The sequence below is a fragment of the Odontomachus brunneus genome, unplaced genomic scaffold, assembly GCF_010583005.1.
Source record: "Odontomachus brunneus isolate Ranch 3 - 2012 unplaced genomic scaffold, Obru_v1 Obru_scaffold_053, whole genome shotgun sequence".
Lineage (NCBI taxonomy): Eukaryota > Metazoa > Arthropoda > Insecta > Hymenoptera > Formicidae > Odontomachus > Odontomachus brunneus.
In genome coordinates, this window is record NW_022639503.1 from 926,993 (window position 1) to 945,776 (window position 18,784).

Below are 18,784 nucleotides of genomic sequence, written 5' to 3' on the forward strand. Positions count from 1 at the left end.
GTTATCTATACAAATCGTTATCTATCTAAAAAAGTAGAGACAATGGACATGTTCAATGGAAAAAGCGCTCAGTGAGCAATCAACGATTATTCATTCTTATTGTTAGATGTTATTGTTGATTTATCCCTAAATCTAGACCAATTACATTGACAGTTGTACAACTGTTGAGCAATTGGTCAATAGATGCGTTGTCCATTGTCCATTGTCTCTAGTAGTATATAGAAGCTGTGAGTATAACTCAACAATAAGTCAGCCATATTTTATTTGTAAGTAATATAACTCAACAACAAAGTAGTTAACTTGTTATTTTCAGGTTATCTAAAGCCAGTTGCACACGATGTTGGATTGCTGCTGGATGGAAATACTCTATTCTGATTGGTCCGTCTTCAGAAATGCACCAATCATAACAGAATATTTCCATCCAGCAAGCAATCCAGATGAAAACAAGCATCGTGTGCCACTGGCTTAATATAGCAAGTACGGCAATTATTTAAACACTGTTAATAGTTTCGATATTGTAAATGATATCGAGCTATAATTAATTGATAGTTATAATTAATTGTTTCCGACATATGAGTCAGTCTTACTGATTGTGATCAAGATGCATGTAAAGAAATATATTCATCCAAGGAACAAATATAAAAAATCGCCTGATTACAAGAAACTTGCGATCATGTACCCGGAGTTTCGTGAAGTTGCAATCACGGTATTACATCTTTTGTAATTTATATATGAAAAATGAAATATATAGCTAGAAATAGCTAGAAGGCATAAAAGAAATAGAAACATGGGAACATGTTATATCTCGATACGATGATAAGAATTGTATAAAACTTTATATTACTTGATTATAAATTGTTACTTTGTAGGATCTCACAGGAAAAGTCAAGATTGATTTCAAAAAAAAGGAGAGTGTTCGTGTGCTCACAGAGACACTTTTAAAACATGACTTTGATCTGCATGTAAGCATACCACCTGACAAATTAAACCCAGCACTTACACTTCGCATGAATTATGTTCTGTGGATTGAGGACTTGATGAAACATTCTAAACTTACGATGGATAAGACCACAGGAATAGACATTGGTATATGGAAACTCTTCTAAATTAAAGAGGAAGATAAGGATAAATAATAATTTAAGGCAGTCCTTTTCAAGATCGAATAATGATGATCTATTATACTACTTTATTTCTAGCATTATAATGTGTGACTAATTAAATAAATATGTTTAAAATAGGCACTGGAGCAATTAGTATATATGCTCTGTTACTAGCCAAAATTTATAAATGTCACATGATTGGCACAGAAGTAGACAAGGAGAGTATAAATCATGCAGAAAATTGCATAAGGAAAAACAATCTGCAAGACTTGATCAAAGGTGAACTTTATTCTCCTCCAATACTGAGATCCAGACTTTTTCCTCCTCCAATACTGAGTAAAATTAATTTTACATAATATGAAATTTTCCAATATAGTGGTCACAGTGAACTCTGATAGCATTTTTAAGAACGCAGTGGAAAAAGATAAAGTTTACGACTTTTCCATGTGTAATCCACCCTTCTTTGAGAATGAAGGAGATGGTGAAAGAGTTGCAAAAGCTTTACCACCCAGAAATGCGCCAACTGGAAATGAAGGCGAGTTGAAGACTAAGGGTGGCGAATTAGCATTTGTGACGAGGATGATTGAGGAGAGTATTGAGCTGGGAGATCGAATAAAAGTCTATAGCACAATGATAGGGAAGAAAGTAGACTTTTTTTGTCTTAAGAAGGTGATAAGATCTAACAATATAAAGAATGTGACATGGACGGTATTCTGCCAGGGTCATACAACACGGTATCTTGTTAATTATTTGTTAAATTATCAAATGGATAAATCCTTGATTGAAATGATTAAAACTATTTATAGATGGGGTTTGGCTTGGAGTTTCCTACCTAAAAATGTCTTGGACTTAAACACCGCACCTGTTATTAGAAAGGCTGAGAAATCCGTAATGCCATTGTTCGAGAACAAGACCTCGATAACGTTTCCTATGAATGATAAATTTTCCTGCATGGATGATGTGATTAGTTTCCTAAATTCAACAGCAAAAGAGTTAAATGTAATGTATATATTATATGGACGATGTGTGTTTGGAGTCTAGTTGCTTTAGTCAATCTTAAATCTATTACAACAGATTGAATTGCAAGAAGTACCGATCTCCGAGGACAATTTCGACGGATGGGTGTGTCAACTGACCGCTAAAGAAAAGACATGGGAGCACGCGCGCAGAAAACGACGATTGACACAACAGCTTGCGTTAAAAAAGCTGAAAGAGTCAGACGGTGAATGTGTTAAAACAAGCGTTAACACGAAAGAAACTTCTGACACAATAATTACTGCAGAAGAGAACATCAATATCAAGCAAGCTAATGAGAAGCTCTCAGAGGAAACGTTATCAGCGAGGAAAGAAAAATATGGCGAAAGTTCGAGCGAATGTGTTCCTTTGCTAACTTGCGAGCTTTGGGTAGAAATAGAAAGCTCGGAAATTGAAGAGACAGTTCCAGAAGATGACTTATTCAGGATATGGATGATTTTTGAGAACGGAAGTGGTGGTTTGGAAGCGTTACAGTCGTTGCGGCAATATCTGATGAACAGATTAGGAGTGAAGAGAACGAGTCTTCACGATCCGTCGAAATCGGTCAAAAAAAGAAGAAAGAAGATGAAAAGAAATACTGGCGAAGATGTTACTGTACCACTGAATCAATCATAAAGTGTTATATTATTTATACGTTTGCTCTAGGAATTTGTAGCTCGACTAAGTGCAAATCATTATATATAAAATGTTTTATTTCATGCAACATGTGTTAACGAAAATCCATATAGCGGTTGGTAAGTTCACTAAGTTTACAACTTTTTATGATATATATGATATAGCTCCACTAAGCCAAACGGGCGCATAATAAAACAGTGTTGAGTTTATTGTTTGTATTTCTTAAGTGAAAAAAAAGCAGATTTTTTCGAATTAATAACTGGCAAAACACAAGCGAATTATTTCATATTATTTATTAATCTTTACAAAATCTTTAATACTGAAAATTAAAGATACGCCCTTTTGGATTAGGGAGGCAGGGAATAGGTCTTAATCAGTTATATTCCTTTTTTTATAATACAACTTGGCTAACAAGTGCAATGTAGTAATTTATTGTTATTATTGTTATTGCGATGCGAATGAGAGCTCGTCGAAAAGAGATCGTACATTGTGATGATACATCACTTAGCACAGCGATAATTTGATCGTTCGATCGCTCGTTCATTCTATTCTTACTACTATTGCAGGCAACGGTGCTCTTCTTCTCAGGCCTAAATTGCTTAAAATCTACGAGAGGTCAAAATTAATCAGCACTATTTTCGGTAATCAATGATATCTTGCGACTACTTCACTGTCGTTCACTTCATCTTCTGCTCGATAATTAAATCGCGACAAAACACCTACATACATACATATATATATATATATATATATATATATATATATATATATATACACACACACACACGTTGGAAAAAAAAGAAAAGAAGATAAATATTGAACCAAACCGCGGATAGATCTAACAAAGCAGAACTAACACAACGAACAAAAATGGATATAAACAACTTGGTAACAATCGATTCTCATTTTCTCTTATGAGCTAAAGACTATAATTGCCAAAACGCTAGCGACCTTCAAGTCAAACTACAATCACGGTAACTTCACTAATGATCAGTTCCCGCATACTCTATTCATGAACATGATTGGGATATGCGATAATGCCATTTCTTACGTTGTATTTTTATCACCACATCTTTAAGACCGAGAATATCAAGGGGTGATGTATATATGTGTGTGTATGTTACGATGTAATAAACACCTTATAATAATTAAGTATATTTATTAAGGGTAAAGCGCGTTTAAGACGAGATCTATAATACGGAACGGAATACTATTTACAATTTTATGGGCACTATAATATAAGAAAAACTCGAAGATTTGTAAATGTATATGTATTTATATATACAGTTACAAACGTAACCAAATCATCGAATTGCTTCTTTATTATATATTGCGTGCAAGAACAGAATTCAAACAGAATTTTGTCACGAATTATAGATCTAAAAAATTCGAGATTATTCGTGAAAGTAATTGGAAGCACATTTTTTCGCGCGAATATAGTTTAACCCTTAATTTGACACAACTTTTTTCAGGAAAATTTAAAATACATCGTATTTTTTTAGAATTTGTTTAAAGTTCTCTTGAATAAAACTCCTATTTTTTATAGAATGCATAGGCACGTCAAAATATCTGAGATCATTGTAACTTGATCGATTTCTCAGCAGTTTTATATGTAAATGGACAAATTGAGTTTCATGCGTTTAGTGTCAAATTAAAAGCTAACAAAGCCGAAAAAATCTTTCTTATCGGCAATTAAAATTGAGCGATACATGATAATAACATAGTAGAAAAGAAAACAATGATCTCACAAAAAGACACTAGTATAAAATTAAACGCGAATTAAAATAAAAGGAAAGTGATAGAAAAAAATCAGTTTTTGGAATCTAATGCGAATTCGCTGTTTAATCGCGTGTATCGAATGTTATCGAGGGTTAACAGATTCACCGATCTATCATCAATGATCACTTATCGCCGTTGCGTTGTTGCGATGAATGTATTCGAGCTCTCGGTGAAGTTACGTTGTTATGCATATGATTAAAGAATCACATATTGCTCTTTGATTTTGCGACGAGGAGTTTTTCAATGATCTTGTCGCTAACTATGCTTGCATTGAATAAATTTCCGAACGACATGGCACTCTATTTCGTTATATACATCTGGTATAACAAACGAATGTGCGTTTTGCGTGCTCAGCTGAAGTCATTGTTTGAGAATTCGACCTCGGCGAATATATTTCCCTTCTTCGTAAACATGCCATCGACAACAAACGTCGTAACTTTGCTTCTTGTAGCAATCTCGTTCTCATAGCTTGACAGACTAAACGTTCTATAAGATCGATTTATACACAGTATCGATGACATTTATTCTTTCAGCGTCGTAATCTTCTTTATATGACAGTGTGGGAAAACAGTAAAACGAAAAATATGATATAACGTCTAACATGTTCGAACATGTCCATTTATGTGTATCAAAGAAAAGTCACAACACTGATTGGGTCACTGATATAGGTGTATGAATCGATCTTTAAACAGCACTAAAACAGTAACAAACGTATAATCAAGTGTACGACGATCCTCGATTCCGCTCGAAGTTATCGTTGTCGTCGTAAGTCTTCGGGATGAAAACGCTGCGCGCACGCACGGCACATCGGAGAAGGACTAGGGCTTAGAAAAAAGAGAAAGGAAAAACTACTAGTATTCGTTCGTTGTTCACGATGGAGCAAAAGGCTCAGCTTTCTGCAGCAACGACCGGCTCCAATGTCGCTGCTTCGTCAGATTCCAGCTTCTTTCCATCTTCGTTTGTTTCCACCTTCGGCTCAATCTTTCTCTCCGTAACATCATTCAATGTCTTTATCTCCTTATCATCCTTCTTGCAACTGTCTTCAATTGTCTTGTTGATAGCTTCGCTACTGCTACCGCCGCCGCCATCCGCAAAGGGCGATTGTTCTTTCTGCCGTTTCTCGATCTCCGCTTTAAAGTTGTCAATGTCTTGTTGGCTGATCTGCACGAAGAGGATGCCGTTGATGACATTAAGCATATCCAACACAGAACCCATACTTGGTGGTTGCACTTGGATCGGCGGCAAGCTCACGCTCGACTTGCCCGTATAGATCTCGTTCATCTTTTTTTGCAGTACAACCGCTTGCTGCGTCAGGTGACGAAGACAGTCACTACTCTCTTTTGTCTTTTCATGTTCCTCACCCAGTTGCTGCTTGTAGATCGCGTATGTCTCCTTCTCATTATTCAACGCCGCACGGAAATCACCCATGCAAGACTGCGTACGCGCAACCAAATGATATGACATCGCTACTTTCAGCGAACGCGCGCCATGGTAACGTAGATTTAGTGTCAACGCGTGTTCCAGGAATCGTAAGGATAAGTCGTATTCGCCGACAGCATGCAGAATTAGCGAAATATTGCTCTGAAAGCACAAGAAGACAACGTTATTGTTTGCGATTTATGAGTTGGAATTTTAGGACAATTTGTAAGACGCCGAAATCAGTTATTACTCATGTGTTGTCTACCAATTGTAAGTTACGGATTATTGTATTATACTTGTATTGTATTATACTTACGGATTATTGTATTATACTTGTATTGTATTATACTTACGTCAAGCAAGGCTACTTCCGGATGATCTTCGCCGCATACTAAGAGAGCCAGATAACGCGCTCTATATAATAATCTTAACGATACGGATACCTGACCGTTGGCGAATGAATATAGGGCGAGATGTATCTATAAATGGAGAGACAAAAGAGAAAACATAAGTTTTGCTTTTAAATTACACATTATACTGTTCATTTTATATAGTAAAATATATAACTTACGTATTCCGTAATGGTGTACGGGTGATCGATGCCATTGACTCTCTCTGACATAAGAACAGCTTTCTGTTGAGTGGCGAGCGCCTCCGCGTGATCGCCCATTATATAATTCAGACGTGCCAGCATTCTCAGACACTGTGCAATCTCTGGATGCATAGCACCATACACATTATTCAAAAGATTCAGTGCTTCACTGATCAACTCGTATCCATCCTTTAGGTATCCTTGCTGAATCTTATTCTGACCAGTAGTGTAAAAGTTATATGCGTCGCTGGCCTGAAAGAACCCGAGTGAGGTTAACATTTCCAAACTCGAAAATCCAATTTTAAGTTAAACTTCTAAGAGTTTTAAGTATTAGTCTCATTTTTAGCAAGTAACAACTCTAATCAAATAAAATTATTAAAAAGAAATACAGATACTTTAAATATATCACAGGGTTTTACCAGATATTTCAGGCTGCTCTGAAATTAACTCCAATTTCTTTTCTAAACAACAACCATCATGACTCACCCTAGGATTGATATGCTTGACGACGGGGAAGATGTTCAGTATATCCTCTTCGAAGAATGTCACCCGGTTTTTATTTTCAAAGTTATATTCACGTAACAATATCTGAATACCAGTCTTAATGCAGAAGCCGCGTAATAACGAGATCTTCTGTAAATGGAAGTGCTCTATCGTAGCGTCCAATGATTCCGGACTCGGCGTTTCCCAATCGTAGTAAGCCTTTAGATCGCTCTTTATTTGCTGCCATAGTGATTTAGGTGTTAAAGACGCCCATTCAACCTCGGACTGCTGTGGTCCATTGTTCCTGCCTTTACGTTTGTTGCGACGTTTAGCAGCCTTGCTTTGAAGCTGAAATAAAATCACTTAATTTAGTAATTAACAACGCATTAACCTACGTCAATGTAATTTGACTAATGTGATACCTCTTCCAAATTTTGTTGCGGATGTATAATCTGGGCTGAGGACAGCAAACAGTTCAGAAAATGACTAACAGCTGCCGATAGACTCATCAGTTCTGTTCCCTGTAAAATAACACGTTTACAGATGCGTTTCGCAACGTTTTACGCATACATATGTACATACATACATGCGTTTTACAACATATTTCGAAAATTTTGCTATCTTACCTTTCTATTCTTAAATATTAATACCTGCATATAAGAGGTGAAAATGTGCTTAGCCGATCGAAGAATCAGTTCCGAAACAGCAATGTGATTAAGATACTGCAACTGCGGTACCGCGGCTAGCATAGCTGCTAATTTGCCGAGATACCGGACGTTAATGCCTCTACCATGAAGAGCTTCTACTAACGTACCGCCGTCCATCGATGCCGCCGTGTGATCCAAGCATTCTCGAATCTAAAACAAAGACACGATTACAGATTAAAACTAACATTAAAATTGATAAGAAGATATAATTGAATTTATTTTAATAATTAAAACAGTTAAAGAGTCAACAACTTGATTTTTAACTAAAAATTTCAGAGAAATTATGTGCTAAATATAATTCTCTAATATATAACTGAAAAAAAATAACTACATGATTTAATTAGAATTTTATAACCAACTTACGAACGTTGGCAGCTGCACTGTAAGCAGAAAATCGGCAGCATCCTTTACTAATTGCTTTTGTTTCTTCAGATCAGCGCCATTAGGATCAGGATGCTTGACACCAGGCGAATACACATCTGGATTGAATCGTACATCGAATTCGGCCTCTCGCAAACTGCCTACCGCTGCTGCAGCTTTTCGTACGACTTCTTTCGTACTTTCTTCCACTGTTATTAACAAGTGTTTATAATAAAAACAGTTTTTCGTTGGAACAACTTGTATTTTGTAATCAAGTTATAAAGTTTGCAGTCTCAAACATTCTCCTTTTTGCATACATATTCTATTTTTTACTCCTCCATTAAATACTAAACTTGTTAACGTTTATACCATAATTTATACTAAAATTCGCGCGCGAATGCGCTCCATTTTATACAAACATATATATATTTGAAAAATGTTATGATACGTACGTTCCTGTTTTTCACCGCCCGTGATCGAATCAGTAATGCTCTCGACAATCTTCTTAGCTTCGTCGGCTTCTATCAATGATTGAGTACAATCCTCTTTGTTACTGTCAACTGTTGCTACAGTAGTGGCTGAATCTTCCTTCTTACTTTCCTAACATCAAAATTACGTCTAATTAATAATTGTATTATATTTTAAAAACTTTGTCTTAAATTATATTTCATATTTTGTAAAGAAATGAGTAACAATATCCGAAAGAAAAAAGTAACAATATAAAAATATAACGTTAAAATGAAAAATATATTTTAAAACTATCCGTTTACCTTTGCAGTTGTTTCCTTTTCCTTCTGAGACCTTCTGGCTGACGTAAGCTGTTGCAGATGAACAGCCGCGTGCTTAATGAACTGAACGTATCGCGCTTCGACGAACGAGTCTATCAATTCTTGACGAAGACAGGCCAATCTGTGCTTGTGCTCAACGGGGAATCCAAGGGCTCGCGCTTCCTTGCTCAGCTCTACACCTTCCACTGCACGAGAGAAATGTTTCTTTGAATAAGAAAAACAAATATGTGATACATCTTAAAATATTTGTGTTTGGACTCACGTTTAAGGAAATTCACGTCTGGTGGGAAGGTCCTCAATAGATCCAACACGTAATGCCGCGAATCATTGCCGATTATTCCCTTACATTCCACACTGCTACAAAGTTCTACTTCTTCACCAGCGTCGTTAATTACCTTGTGCGGGAGGATCTTCAACTGCTGCCCGGCTTTATTCAGCTAAATGCACAAAACAATATAATATAACATGATACAACTTTGGCTGTACAATTTTCATATTATTTATTTACCAATTCAAGATATTTAGGATGTGTGAGTACAGTCTTTCCAAAGTCGATCGATCCATACACTACAGACTGCTCTTGCTCGCGCTCTAATATACCAGGTATAATAGATTGGGCAGTAACGCGGTAGCCTCTACGGAGACAATTAGTGAGAATTAAGTTGTCATTTAATAATTATATCGACAATTATTAGCAACATAAAAAATGTGTGTCAACACACCTGTAATCGATGACGACAGTGCCGAGAGTATAAAGACCTGGTAAATCCACAACTGCATAGACACGAACACCCTGTAAATCATTGCGAGGCGCAACAAAAGCCGCTGCGTCGCCACCTAATTCCTTGTAATGATCCCGCACGTCGAAGCCGAGTGAAAAGAAGATGTTATTCCAAATAAACATCTGCATCTTAGCCTCCTCGCCAGGATTGATCGCCATCACGTTGCCGTCGATCACAGCCATTGCTCCGCGAGTTGCAGCAGCTACAAAGTCGCTGTGGACCTGAACAATTTAAAATAACAGTTTAATATATTAGTATTTAATTATCAAAGATCAAAGAATTATTAATTGTTATAATTTTGTTATTTAAAATTACGAATAGTCAGCATGATTTAATAACATAAATACTTAATAGTATTTATAAAATTGTTTTATTTTTCTCTTGTTTTAAAAAAATTGTTTTAAAAAACGCACCTTGAAAATGGCACGCTCTCGCAATAATCTCTCGGGAAGATTTTTACGTGGTAGTTCTCTCGTGGTCTGCAACTCCTCGTTCCAATCGCGAGTTTGTCCTGGGATGTGTTCTTCATATCCCAATTTTGAGGAGAATGCTAAAGTAAATGGACAAAAATAGATTAAATCGGACTTATACTATCTTATTTGTTTTTTTATAATTTTTAAATATCACTAACTTATTGGCACTTTCCAGCGACTAAAATTAAGATACACTTCATATTTTACTTCTATAATAAGAAGCAATCAAGCGAGAGAGATAAACCCAGATTTTACGAGAACGTACTGTCTTCCGCGCGAATGGCATCGATAGTGTGCTCGATTTGCGGCGCGCTCCAAGCGTAAAGCTGGTAAGGCGTGGCAACTCGTTCGAAAGGATGCCTCTGAGTTCTACGTCGCTGCATAGCGGCGAATCCTCGCTTGAACGCTGGACTCAATTGATTGAGCAGCTCGATAAGACTATGACACAGGTGACTCGGCGTTGCCGGCTTTGGATTAAACACTTCCTTGGTAGATTGATTGACGAAAAAACCTCTAGCACATGCAGTTAAGTAATACTGTTTGTCTTCCAAAGTGACCACATGCAGATATATCAAATCGCCGTGAAGCTTTCTATGACCGGGCGGTGGATTCCATCCTGATGTCGTTAGAACCTAGAAAAACGAGAAGATAAAGCTTAGAAATTACTCTATTTAAAAAAAAAATTGAATATCTGGCCTTATGAAAAACAGTATTACTTCACCCTCATAGAACATCGATTTGTTATTCTTATGATAGCAAAATAAGAAAGATATATTAACTTTATTATATTAACTAACTAACTTTTAAACATGGCGGACATTTCTGCTCCTTCGCCTGTGGCTGCAACGGTAACAGCGGCCGGTCCTTGCCACCAGGTGTAATGTAATCCGGTGGCGTGCAATCAACAGAGTCCGCACGGGTCTTCTTTTTCTCCAAAATATCACCGTTCGTGACTATGTTGAGAAATGACAGACTGCTGCACTCGACGCCGTTATAAGCGTCCGCTGGATCTACGGACTTGAGTAAGTCACGCACGTGTCGCACGTGTATGCGCGCCTCTCGCATCGTATACGGTTCTTCCACTACTTTAATGATTGAACCATCCTTTAGGCCCTCGATGTTCTTCAGCTCGGCGAAATTGTCCAGCGTGTTACCGTCCATTTGCAACGAGAAGCACGTACGATGGCACGTGTCTTCACGATCCATGAGTAATTGATGAATCTCCTGAGAAACAAAGCAAAAATTTTGGTCTATAAAATTAAGATAAAAATTTGGTCATTAGACCAAACTATACTATGACTTAATGTTATCAACATTATTATAAGATGCAAAAACACACGCGAATTCTTCATTGTTAAAAGACCAACGATCACCTGCACGAGTTCCATGCTCGACACCTGAATGTCGAAAGGCTCGGAACCAGGGCTAACGATCTTGACGGTAAAACCCATGTCCTGAATGAAGACGACCTCCTGTTCATTCGTGGCATCTTTTTCCTTGTCGGTATCTATTTCCTTCTCATTCTTGTCGCTATTCTTATTGTCCTTGTCCTTCTCCTTCTCACACTCCTTGGTTGCCTCGACTTCTCCTTTTTCGACGACGTTCTCCGCAGCTGTGCTTGTGCTACCGCTTTCTGCTACCTCTTTTTTTACTTCTGCAAATAGCAATTGTTATTATTTAATACCGATACTCATATAAATAAAGCGATAAAGCAATAATGTATCATTTATGAAATACTCCAGCGATATAATTATTATCGCCGGAATGATACAGATCATTTATTTCGTTGCATCTCGTCAATGTGCAATTATTGCAACTTGATCTAAAAAGATATGAGCAGGAGCATTAAACCGAGGATAAATCATAGAACAATTCGGGTAATCGTTTGTGTGAACTCGCTCTCGCCCTGACACTGAAAGGGGGGTTGCAACGCACACTCCGAAAAGATATAAATACATCGGGGATTCGAGCTTGGTGTTGTTATAGATGCACTTCTCGACGCACTCTCCAGTCACTCGTCGCATTCACTGACGCACTTATAAATAAAGTGACAAAGTAAATAGTACGCATCGAAATGCCGTGCCATTTATATCTAGCCTGTATTTGCGATATGCATTGATTTCGCAGTGGCCAACGATCTGTGTCGAGATATTTGCTCGATCAGTAGCAATCACCAGTCATTCGATACCATGATTCACGGTACAATATTTAATACATTCAGTTCAAATTCTAGTCAGTCTCAGTCGTGTACGCTTCGATTTTTAAAACATTCGAAATTAATTTTCCACCTCGATAAGCCATGCAAATAAATTTTGCGGATATCTACGACCTCGATCATAGATACGATAGTACATCTGATAAGAGAAACATTTCATACAAGCTTATTCTAAGGAAAAAGATTTTAGAAATACACATGCCGAACATAAAAAAAAGTCTGAAAAAGCTCGATAAACTTAAAATATATCTTTAAGGGCCGGTTTTTCAATAGCAGTTTAAACTCTTGAATTCAAGTTTAAATTCTATTTTAACAATGCGTTTGTTTTGTTTAAACAGAGTTTAAGTTGAAATCTAAGTTTAAACTATTGAAAAACCCTAAAACTCCTGAATACACATATACTTGTCGCGGAACTGTGGATTCATGACATCAGAAGCGAGAAAACGCATGTCCAAAATTCTTGCGTGTAATTTTCGTGACAAGATCATGAGGAAAAGTAGGTTAAAAAGAAGAGTCGCATATCACGTTAATTTTACGGCTATTTATTGACCGTCAAAGGAAAAAGATAATTTTCGGTGCTTTTTACAAGTATGCTCAAGCGATCTGAAGAGTTCTTTCACACAACCATTATTTCATCTGGAAATGAAATGCAGGAATTTTCATTTCTCACTTCTGATGTCACAATCTAACATGATCGCGACGGAGTGCCCAGAAGCTTTGATAAGTAAATAACAAAAACTTACACGTGGTCCGCTTCAGTTGATTTGATTCGTGGCATGTATATACCACGAAGTTGTCCGCTTGTTTTTCGCATTTTTCTGATTTTCTTGATAGCACTACCTTCTTATCATCATGTTATCGCTATTGTATTACGCCATTTCTATGAGCGAACGTAAAGTATAGTAATACAGTGACACGCATTATAATACGTATGAGTCTAGATAAGGTATATGACTACATGAAGCGCAGAAAAGGAATCTATTTCGAAATATCGGCTTACGGAGTACTAAGTTTCGAAACGTGAGAGCTTGTTAAAATTACACACCAGCTACGCAACAGGTGATAAGGACATTTGCGGCTCGCTCGTAACGGCTTGCAAGAAGAGTGGAACAAAGTAGGATTACGCGGTTTATCGGCTAGAAGGACGCGTCCTCGTTGGGTTCTACAATAATACGCGGTATTCTTCACCAGATCTGTCATCAACATCCGTCGCAGTGTGGATGAATGAACAGGTCACCATCGTTTCATTCACGCACGATGATACGAAAGCATGCGCGCCCAACCGCTTATAATATCATTCATAAATCACCGCCCACGCCACTCTGATGCCTATCGCGACGTTGATGAGCGGTTCGCCGCGCTTTTCTCCTGTCGCCATTAAATCGCCGCTTAATTTAATCAAGGGTACGTTGCCCATTACGGAATCGCAACCAGGCGTCATTATCATCCATTGACCTTTTCGCACTGTTAGAATGAGAAAACGATCGATTACATCTATCTGCAAAAGGTCATACTTGCTTGAGTGAATTTTGGCTTCTCCTTCTTGTTGACCTAATAAATAGTCTGTGCGGAGTCTGTGTTGCCGCAATGGGTGTAAACAATAAAAAAAGAAAAAGTTTCGAGTGTTTATACAATGTTCTCGGAATTTTGCGAAGCGCGCGGAATCTCACTTAAAATGAGTGAAAAGTGGCAGAATTGTTGTATTCAAAGCGATAGTGGAAATATCGTTTCCTTCGTTTCATTCGAAATCGCAAAAGCAAATGTTCCATTCAAACTTGGAGTGAATTCTGCATCTGATATCTGAATGTTTCAATCGATTAGAGTATCTACCTGTGACATTGGAGTATGTCAGATTTACTCTTCAATTTCGAGTGGAAATATTCACTCGACGACTCAGAGCGCGGAAAACTCACTCTATCCGAGTGAAAAGTCAAACTCGAGTGACTTGGTGATTACTTATCTATTTTCCGAAATGAAATTTGACTCCAAAAAATTTGGAGAGCATCGCACGCAGTTTGAGCGTTTCTCGGACGTCGTGCTTTCGGAACTTTGTAATACTTTTCCAATTAACGTTCTCTGTTTGTGAAACAAGAAAATTCACATCGCGCAATTAGAAAACTCGAACCTGAATGTAAGCTCAAAGGTAGGTAGACTCGATCTCTCTATCTAGTGTTTACAGCTAAATATAGAGCCCAGCAGGAGATAATGTCACGCAAGTACTAATGCGTGTGAGGTACGTGTAAGTTTCACTAGCGTTGAAGATCGATTTACACTCTCGGTCTGGAAGAGGACGAAAGTACGAGCAGCTGCGTCAGCTTAACGATTAAGTATAGCCAAGGGATGTTGATCGTTCGCGGCGTATCGTGCGTTATAATAACGACGTCGATAACCCTCGGTTATCAATATATACTTCTTTCCGATTCTGCCCCACTATTGTTCCCACAGGCGGAAACACGCTTAGAACGAGACGACCATCCTCTCCTCCTGCTTTCATCCTCTATCTTTACTACCGGTTGTTAATCTTTTTATTTACCGACGTTATATTCGACGCTTCCCTCGATCGGGATAAACAAATACAAATGTTAAACTTTGATACTTAACGTCGCGGTATAATGCCGATATTATGATGCAAATTGCCTCGGTTGCTAAGCGTTCTTAATGAGCGACGAATGCATCGAGAATGCGTTCGCTCTTTCCAGCAAGGCAAATTTATTCCCCTCGCCTTAGATCGCCTCGGTTGAAACGACTGATTCCTAGGCACTGGGGCGTAATTTACATGACTATCGTCGAACTGTATTAGTTTTCAAGTAGTAAGATAAATACTAATTCATAGTATCTAACTCTAGACAGGCTTATTGTTTTGGTTTTCAAATAAGAATATTTAAACTTTCAACATGGAATTTATGTATATACTCAATTCTTGTATGTATATTTATGTTGAAGGTTTAAATATTTGTATTTAAAGACCAAAACAAAAAGAATGTCCAGGCCAAAAGAATTAAAGGCAATGAAAGAGCCAAACGCCAAATATTGGGGTAGAAGCAAACAATTTTTTTAATTGAGAGAGAGAGAGAGAATACTAAGAAACTACAATAAAACAATACTCAATTAAAAAATATATTGACAAACGTTTCGGTCCTCAGTTTGGATCCTCTTTATTTTTTAATTGAGTATTGTTTCATTGTTGTTTTTTAGTATTCAATTAAAAAAATTTGTTTGCTTCCGCCCTAACATTTGGTTCTTTCATTGCCTTTAATTCTTTTGGATTGTATATCACAAGAGTCTTTATTGCTAAGAATGTCCAGGATTAGGTATGTGTCCGGGCATTGATACTTAAGGCGAAGGAATTTATCGAGATAATCGTAAAGTACTAAATGTTTCTTTTTTTCATATGCGCAGTATCGTTTATTATGTCAAGTTTATCGTAGATACTGAAGTTATTGTAGATACATGTTCATCTTAAGATACTGAAGTTATTATAGATACATGTTTATTTTAAGATATAGGCTTAAGCCCTTTTAAGATCCTTGCAGAATGTCAGGCAATAGGAACAGGGAATAGGAATTCGGATTGGTCAATTATTTCTATTCCCTGTTCCTATTGGCTAATACCTATTCCTGTTGCCTGTAGCAATAGTGCAGTTGCCTGGCATTGTGCAAGGGCTCTTATTCTAAAGAACTTTGATGTCCACATTATACGAATGTACGCCCTAAATATCAATGTTGCGTCAATTCTGAAGGATCCACATTACGCTCTATCGATGTTTTTCATCATGAGCGCCCAACTGGAGATGCATTACGTAAACGCACTGTTGTGCAGCACATGTGCGTTCGCGGTGCACACCGCCGGCGCGCCTCCGTGTGCGGCGCGTGCGACGATCTATAGATCATTATTACTAAGAGGAGCGACTGTTTTCTCAACGAGCGCACGAAGGAAGAATTTGCCGTTCCTATTAGGATTCCTAGTAGGGTGCTTGACCGCTGCGAGACCGCCGACTTACGTCAGCCCATACATGCTCTTCTTTGTGCTGTTAATCGTTCTAATCGCGAGCTTCTCTTGTCGAACGAGACCCTCGATATCTTCGCTCTCCCGGAGCAATCGGCCTTCTCATCAAACCCTTGGAAATTGTTAGTCAAAGATCTTTTATTAGATCTAGACAAGATCTAGACAACCGTTACAATCTGCATTATTCATCAAACGGGCTACGAGAGTCGAAGGGTCAAATGCCAAGGCTATGTTTCGTTCTGTGATTTTAGTGTCGCTTCTTATCTGCCGACGAGCGTCTTTCGAGAATAGCTTGAAATGGACTACTTGGTCTACTCGATACGTCACCAGGCATTCCGACGAACACTCGCGCGTGAGCGCATATATTCGCTCGCGTACAGAGTGCAATTTTGCATGCAGCTGTAAAATTCGTCTGCTAGGACAGCTTCTGCTCCTTTACGCGACGCGTCTTCTGCTGGCCCTCCCGCCACCGCCTCTCCTCGCGATATGGCGGCTCTCACATGACCCCGTGTGCGTCGAGATTCGCGCAATTCTTCGCGGGGTTACATAACGTGCTTCGCCGCACTCACCGTCTCGCTCCCACTCGCACGTTCCCTCACGCGCTCTCGCTCACTCGCTCGATCGAGGCCGGCTCCGCGTTCGGCCGCACGGCAAATTGAACGGACGAGCAAAGTTGCCTGGACGAGCCAAGACAGCTACGGCGAGATGCGACGTGACGACCATAACGACGTCGTGGCCGTTGTCGTCGAGGGATTACATAACGTGAACACGTTAGAGCGCGACGCTCTCTTCGATTAACCTTAAAAAAGTACAGTATCGCAAGCGAGTGTACGGAGTCAGAGTACTCACCGGTCGCCTCATTGGTAGTTTCGTGTTCTTGATCGCTGTTTAGCAGAGGAATCTTCGCATTGTCTCCGCCGGTCTCGGATGTCTCGATCTGTGCACCTAGTGCCATTTCCAAGTAGACAACAAGGACGATAACGACGACGACGATGATGAAAAAGCAGAAGACACAGGCAACGACAATGTACAGAATATATCTCTTCTCTCTTCCCCTCGGTCACCTCTTTTCACACGAAATTCCTTCTCGCAGTTTCTTCAACCCGCTTCAACGGACACACGATCGCACGTTCTTTCGAATCGTCAGTGATCGGAGGAGAGCGCCGACGTTCAACTTACTTTTTCACAGGACGATACACTGCACTGCTCGGCGCGCGCGGTCGGTCTCGCGGTCAGCACGTGCGTTTCGAACGAGGAACAAGACCTGTGGCGACAACTATGATTGGACTAGTAAGGCAATCGCGATTGGCTCACCGAACGGCCATGATTGGCTCATTGTGGCGAGTTCGCGAGGTCACGATTGGTTTGTTATCATTAGTTAGCGGTTGACTGTTCTATAATGCGTTATGCATTACACATCGCATCACAGGATCCCTATTCTTAAAATTTTTGCGTATATGTAATTTTCATTGCGCAACTATTTTATGGTATGATTAAATATGCACAGTAAAACTTACGTGTACGCAACCATTTCAAGAATAGGGGCCCAGATGTCTATATTAAACTAGATTGGGTGCTTCTAGTTGCGTATACTATGTTACACAAAACCAGTTTATTGATTGCATATTATCTTACAAGATACTTTAGATAATATGTGACCAATAAACTGGTTTTGTGTACGTGTGTGTCAAGTATGTTAAGGGACGTCTACATTGGAAGTAAATAGCAAGAAGTAGGAAGTAAGAGTAAGAAATTGACCAACCACAGTCAAATGTGACAAGAATAATTAACTATGATTGGTCAATTTTTTATTCTTACTTCCTACTTCTTACTGTTTACTTCCAATGTAGATGTCCCTTAATGCTTGCCGCGCGACGGAAGTTCGCGCGACAGCCAATCAATATGCTGCTTTCCGTAATAACCTTCTAGCTCTTACGAAAAAACAACGTATTGATTGGCTGTCGCACGGACTTCCGCCGCGCGGCAAACATTACCGCGTCCTGTGTGCAGGAGCCATTAAACGAAGATAGAATGATGAGCGTTGCCAGCGTGTAACGGAACGCGCCCCTAAAAGTAGGTAACGGTTGTGTCCGATAGAGTTTCCGGTGCATGCGAGAAAATGGCCGCTACCGCCACATATTTCACTACGTTTAGTCATAAAATTCTTTTGTTGAAAATGAGCAGAGCAAATAATGTCCAATACAATCTATTTTTTTGTTACAATTAATTTTTTTCATTTTTTGATGCAATAAGATGCTGGCATTTTTGGTTTTACGACAGTAATTTAATAGCCACGCTGACTCACTTGACGTTGTAAGTACTCACATAAATGACACGTCACACACACTATTTGCACTATTGCACTAGTGCAGTAGTGCAGCGAAAAAGAACAGATCCAGAGAAACCAATCAGAAATTCGATCGTATAATCG

General features: G+C 38.7%; 2 protein-coding genes across 4 annotated transcripts; one reads left to right on the forward strand and one right to left on the reverse strand.

The window, feature by feature from the left end:
- The first annotated feature begins 100 nt into the window (after window positions 1-100).
- On the forward strand, window positions 101-3,537 carry LOC116845566 (U6 small nuclear RNA (adenine-(43)-N(6))-methyltransferase). Its single transcript, XM_032818355.1, has 6 exons — window positions 101-706; window positions 870-1,086; window positions 1,239-1,379; window positions 1,477-1,834; window positions 1,907-2,099; window positions 2,175-3,537. Exons 1-6 carry the CDS (start codon window positions 602-604, stop codon window positions 2,748-2,750), a joined length of 1,590 nt encoding a protein of 529 aa, XP_032674246.1. The 5' UTR covers window positions 101-601; the 3' UTR covers window positions 2,751-3,537.
- On the reverse strand, window positions 3,114-17,610 carry LOC116845565 (clustered mitochondria protein homolog). 3 transcript variants are annotated; one of them, XM_032818352.1, is made up of 17 exons: window positions 17,203-17,610; window positions 11,507-11,787; window positions 10,935-11,357; window positions 10,399-10,765; window positions 10,074-10,210; window positions 9,601-9,881; window positions 9,387-9,513; window positions 9,141-9,315; window positions 8,861-9,063; window positions 8,543-8,690; window positions 8,094-8,299; window positions 7,650-7,880; window positions 7,446-7,544; window positions 7,027-7,371; window positions 6,520-6,792; window positions 6,302-6,427; window positions 3,114-6,110 (listed from the first exon to the last, which is right to left on the reverse strand). In XM_032818352.1, exons 1-17 carry the CDS (start codon window positions 17,306-17,308, stop codon window positions 5,418-5,420), a joined length of 4,221 nt encoding a protein of 1,406 aa, XP_032674243.1. In that variant the 5' UTR covers window positions 17,309-17,610; the 3' UTR covers window positions 3,114-5,417. The 3 variants fall into 3 exon arrangements, with proteins under 3 accessions (XP_032674243.1, XP_032674244.1, XP_032674245.1); XM_032818353.1 differs by having other exon boundaries at window positions 7,674-7,880; window positions 17,203-17,608; XM_032818354.1 differs by lacking the exon at window positions 17,203-17,610 and adding an exon at window positions 13,092-14,716.
- Between the last annotated feature and the right edge of the window lie 1,174 nt (window positions 17,611-18,784).

Bases quoted from the DNA above. Each gene is read 5' to 3' on its own strand.
- LOC116845566 (XM_032818355.1), top strand. From the start codon at position 602: ATGCATGTAAAGAAATATATTCATCCAAGGAACAAATATAAAAAATCG. The intron at 707-869 runs GTATTACATCTT...GTTACTTTGTAG, and splicing joins TTCGTGAAGTTGCAATCACG to GATCTCACAGGAAAAGTCAA. The intron at 1,380-1,476 runs GTGAACTTTATT...TTTCCAATATAG, and splicing joins TCTGCAAGACTTGATCAAAG to TGGTCACAGTGAACTCTGAT.
- LOC116845565 (XM_032818352.1), bottom strand. From the start codon at position 17,308: ATGGCACTAGGTGCACAGATCGAGACATCCGAGACCGGCGGAGACAAT. The intron at 9,882-10,073 runs GTGCGTTTTTTA...TAAATTGTTCAG, and splicing joins GAGAGCGTGCCATTTTCAAG to GTCCACAGCGACTTTGTAGC. The intron at 6,428-6,519 runs GTAAGTTATATA...CTCCATTTATAG, and splicing joins CGTACACCATTACGGAATAC to ATACATCTCGCCCTATATTC.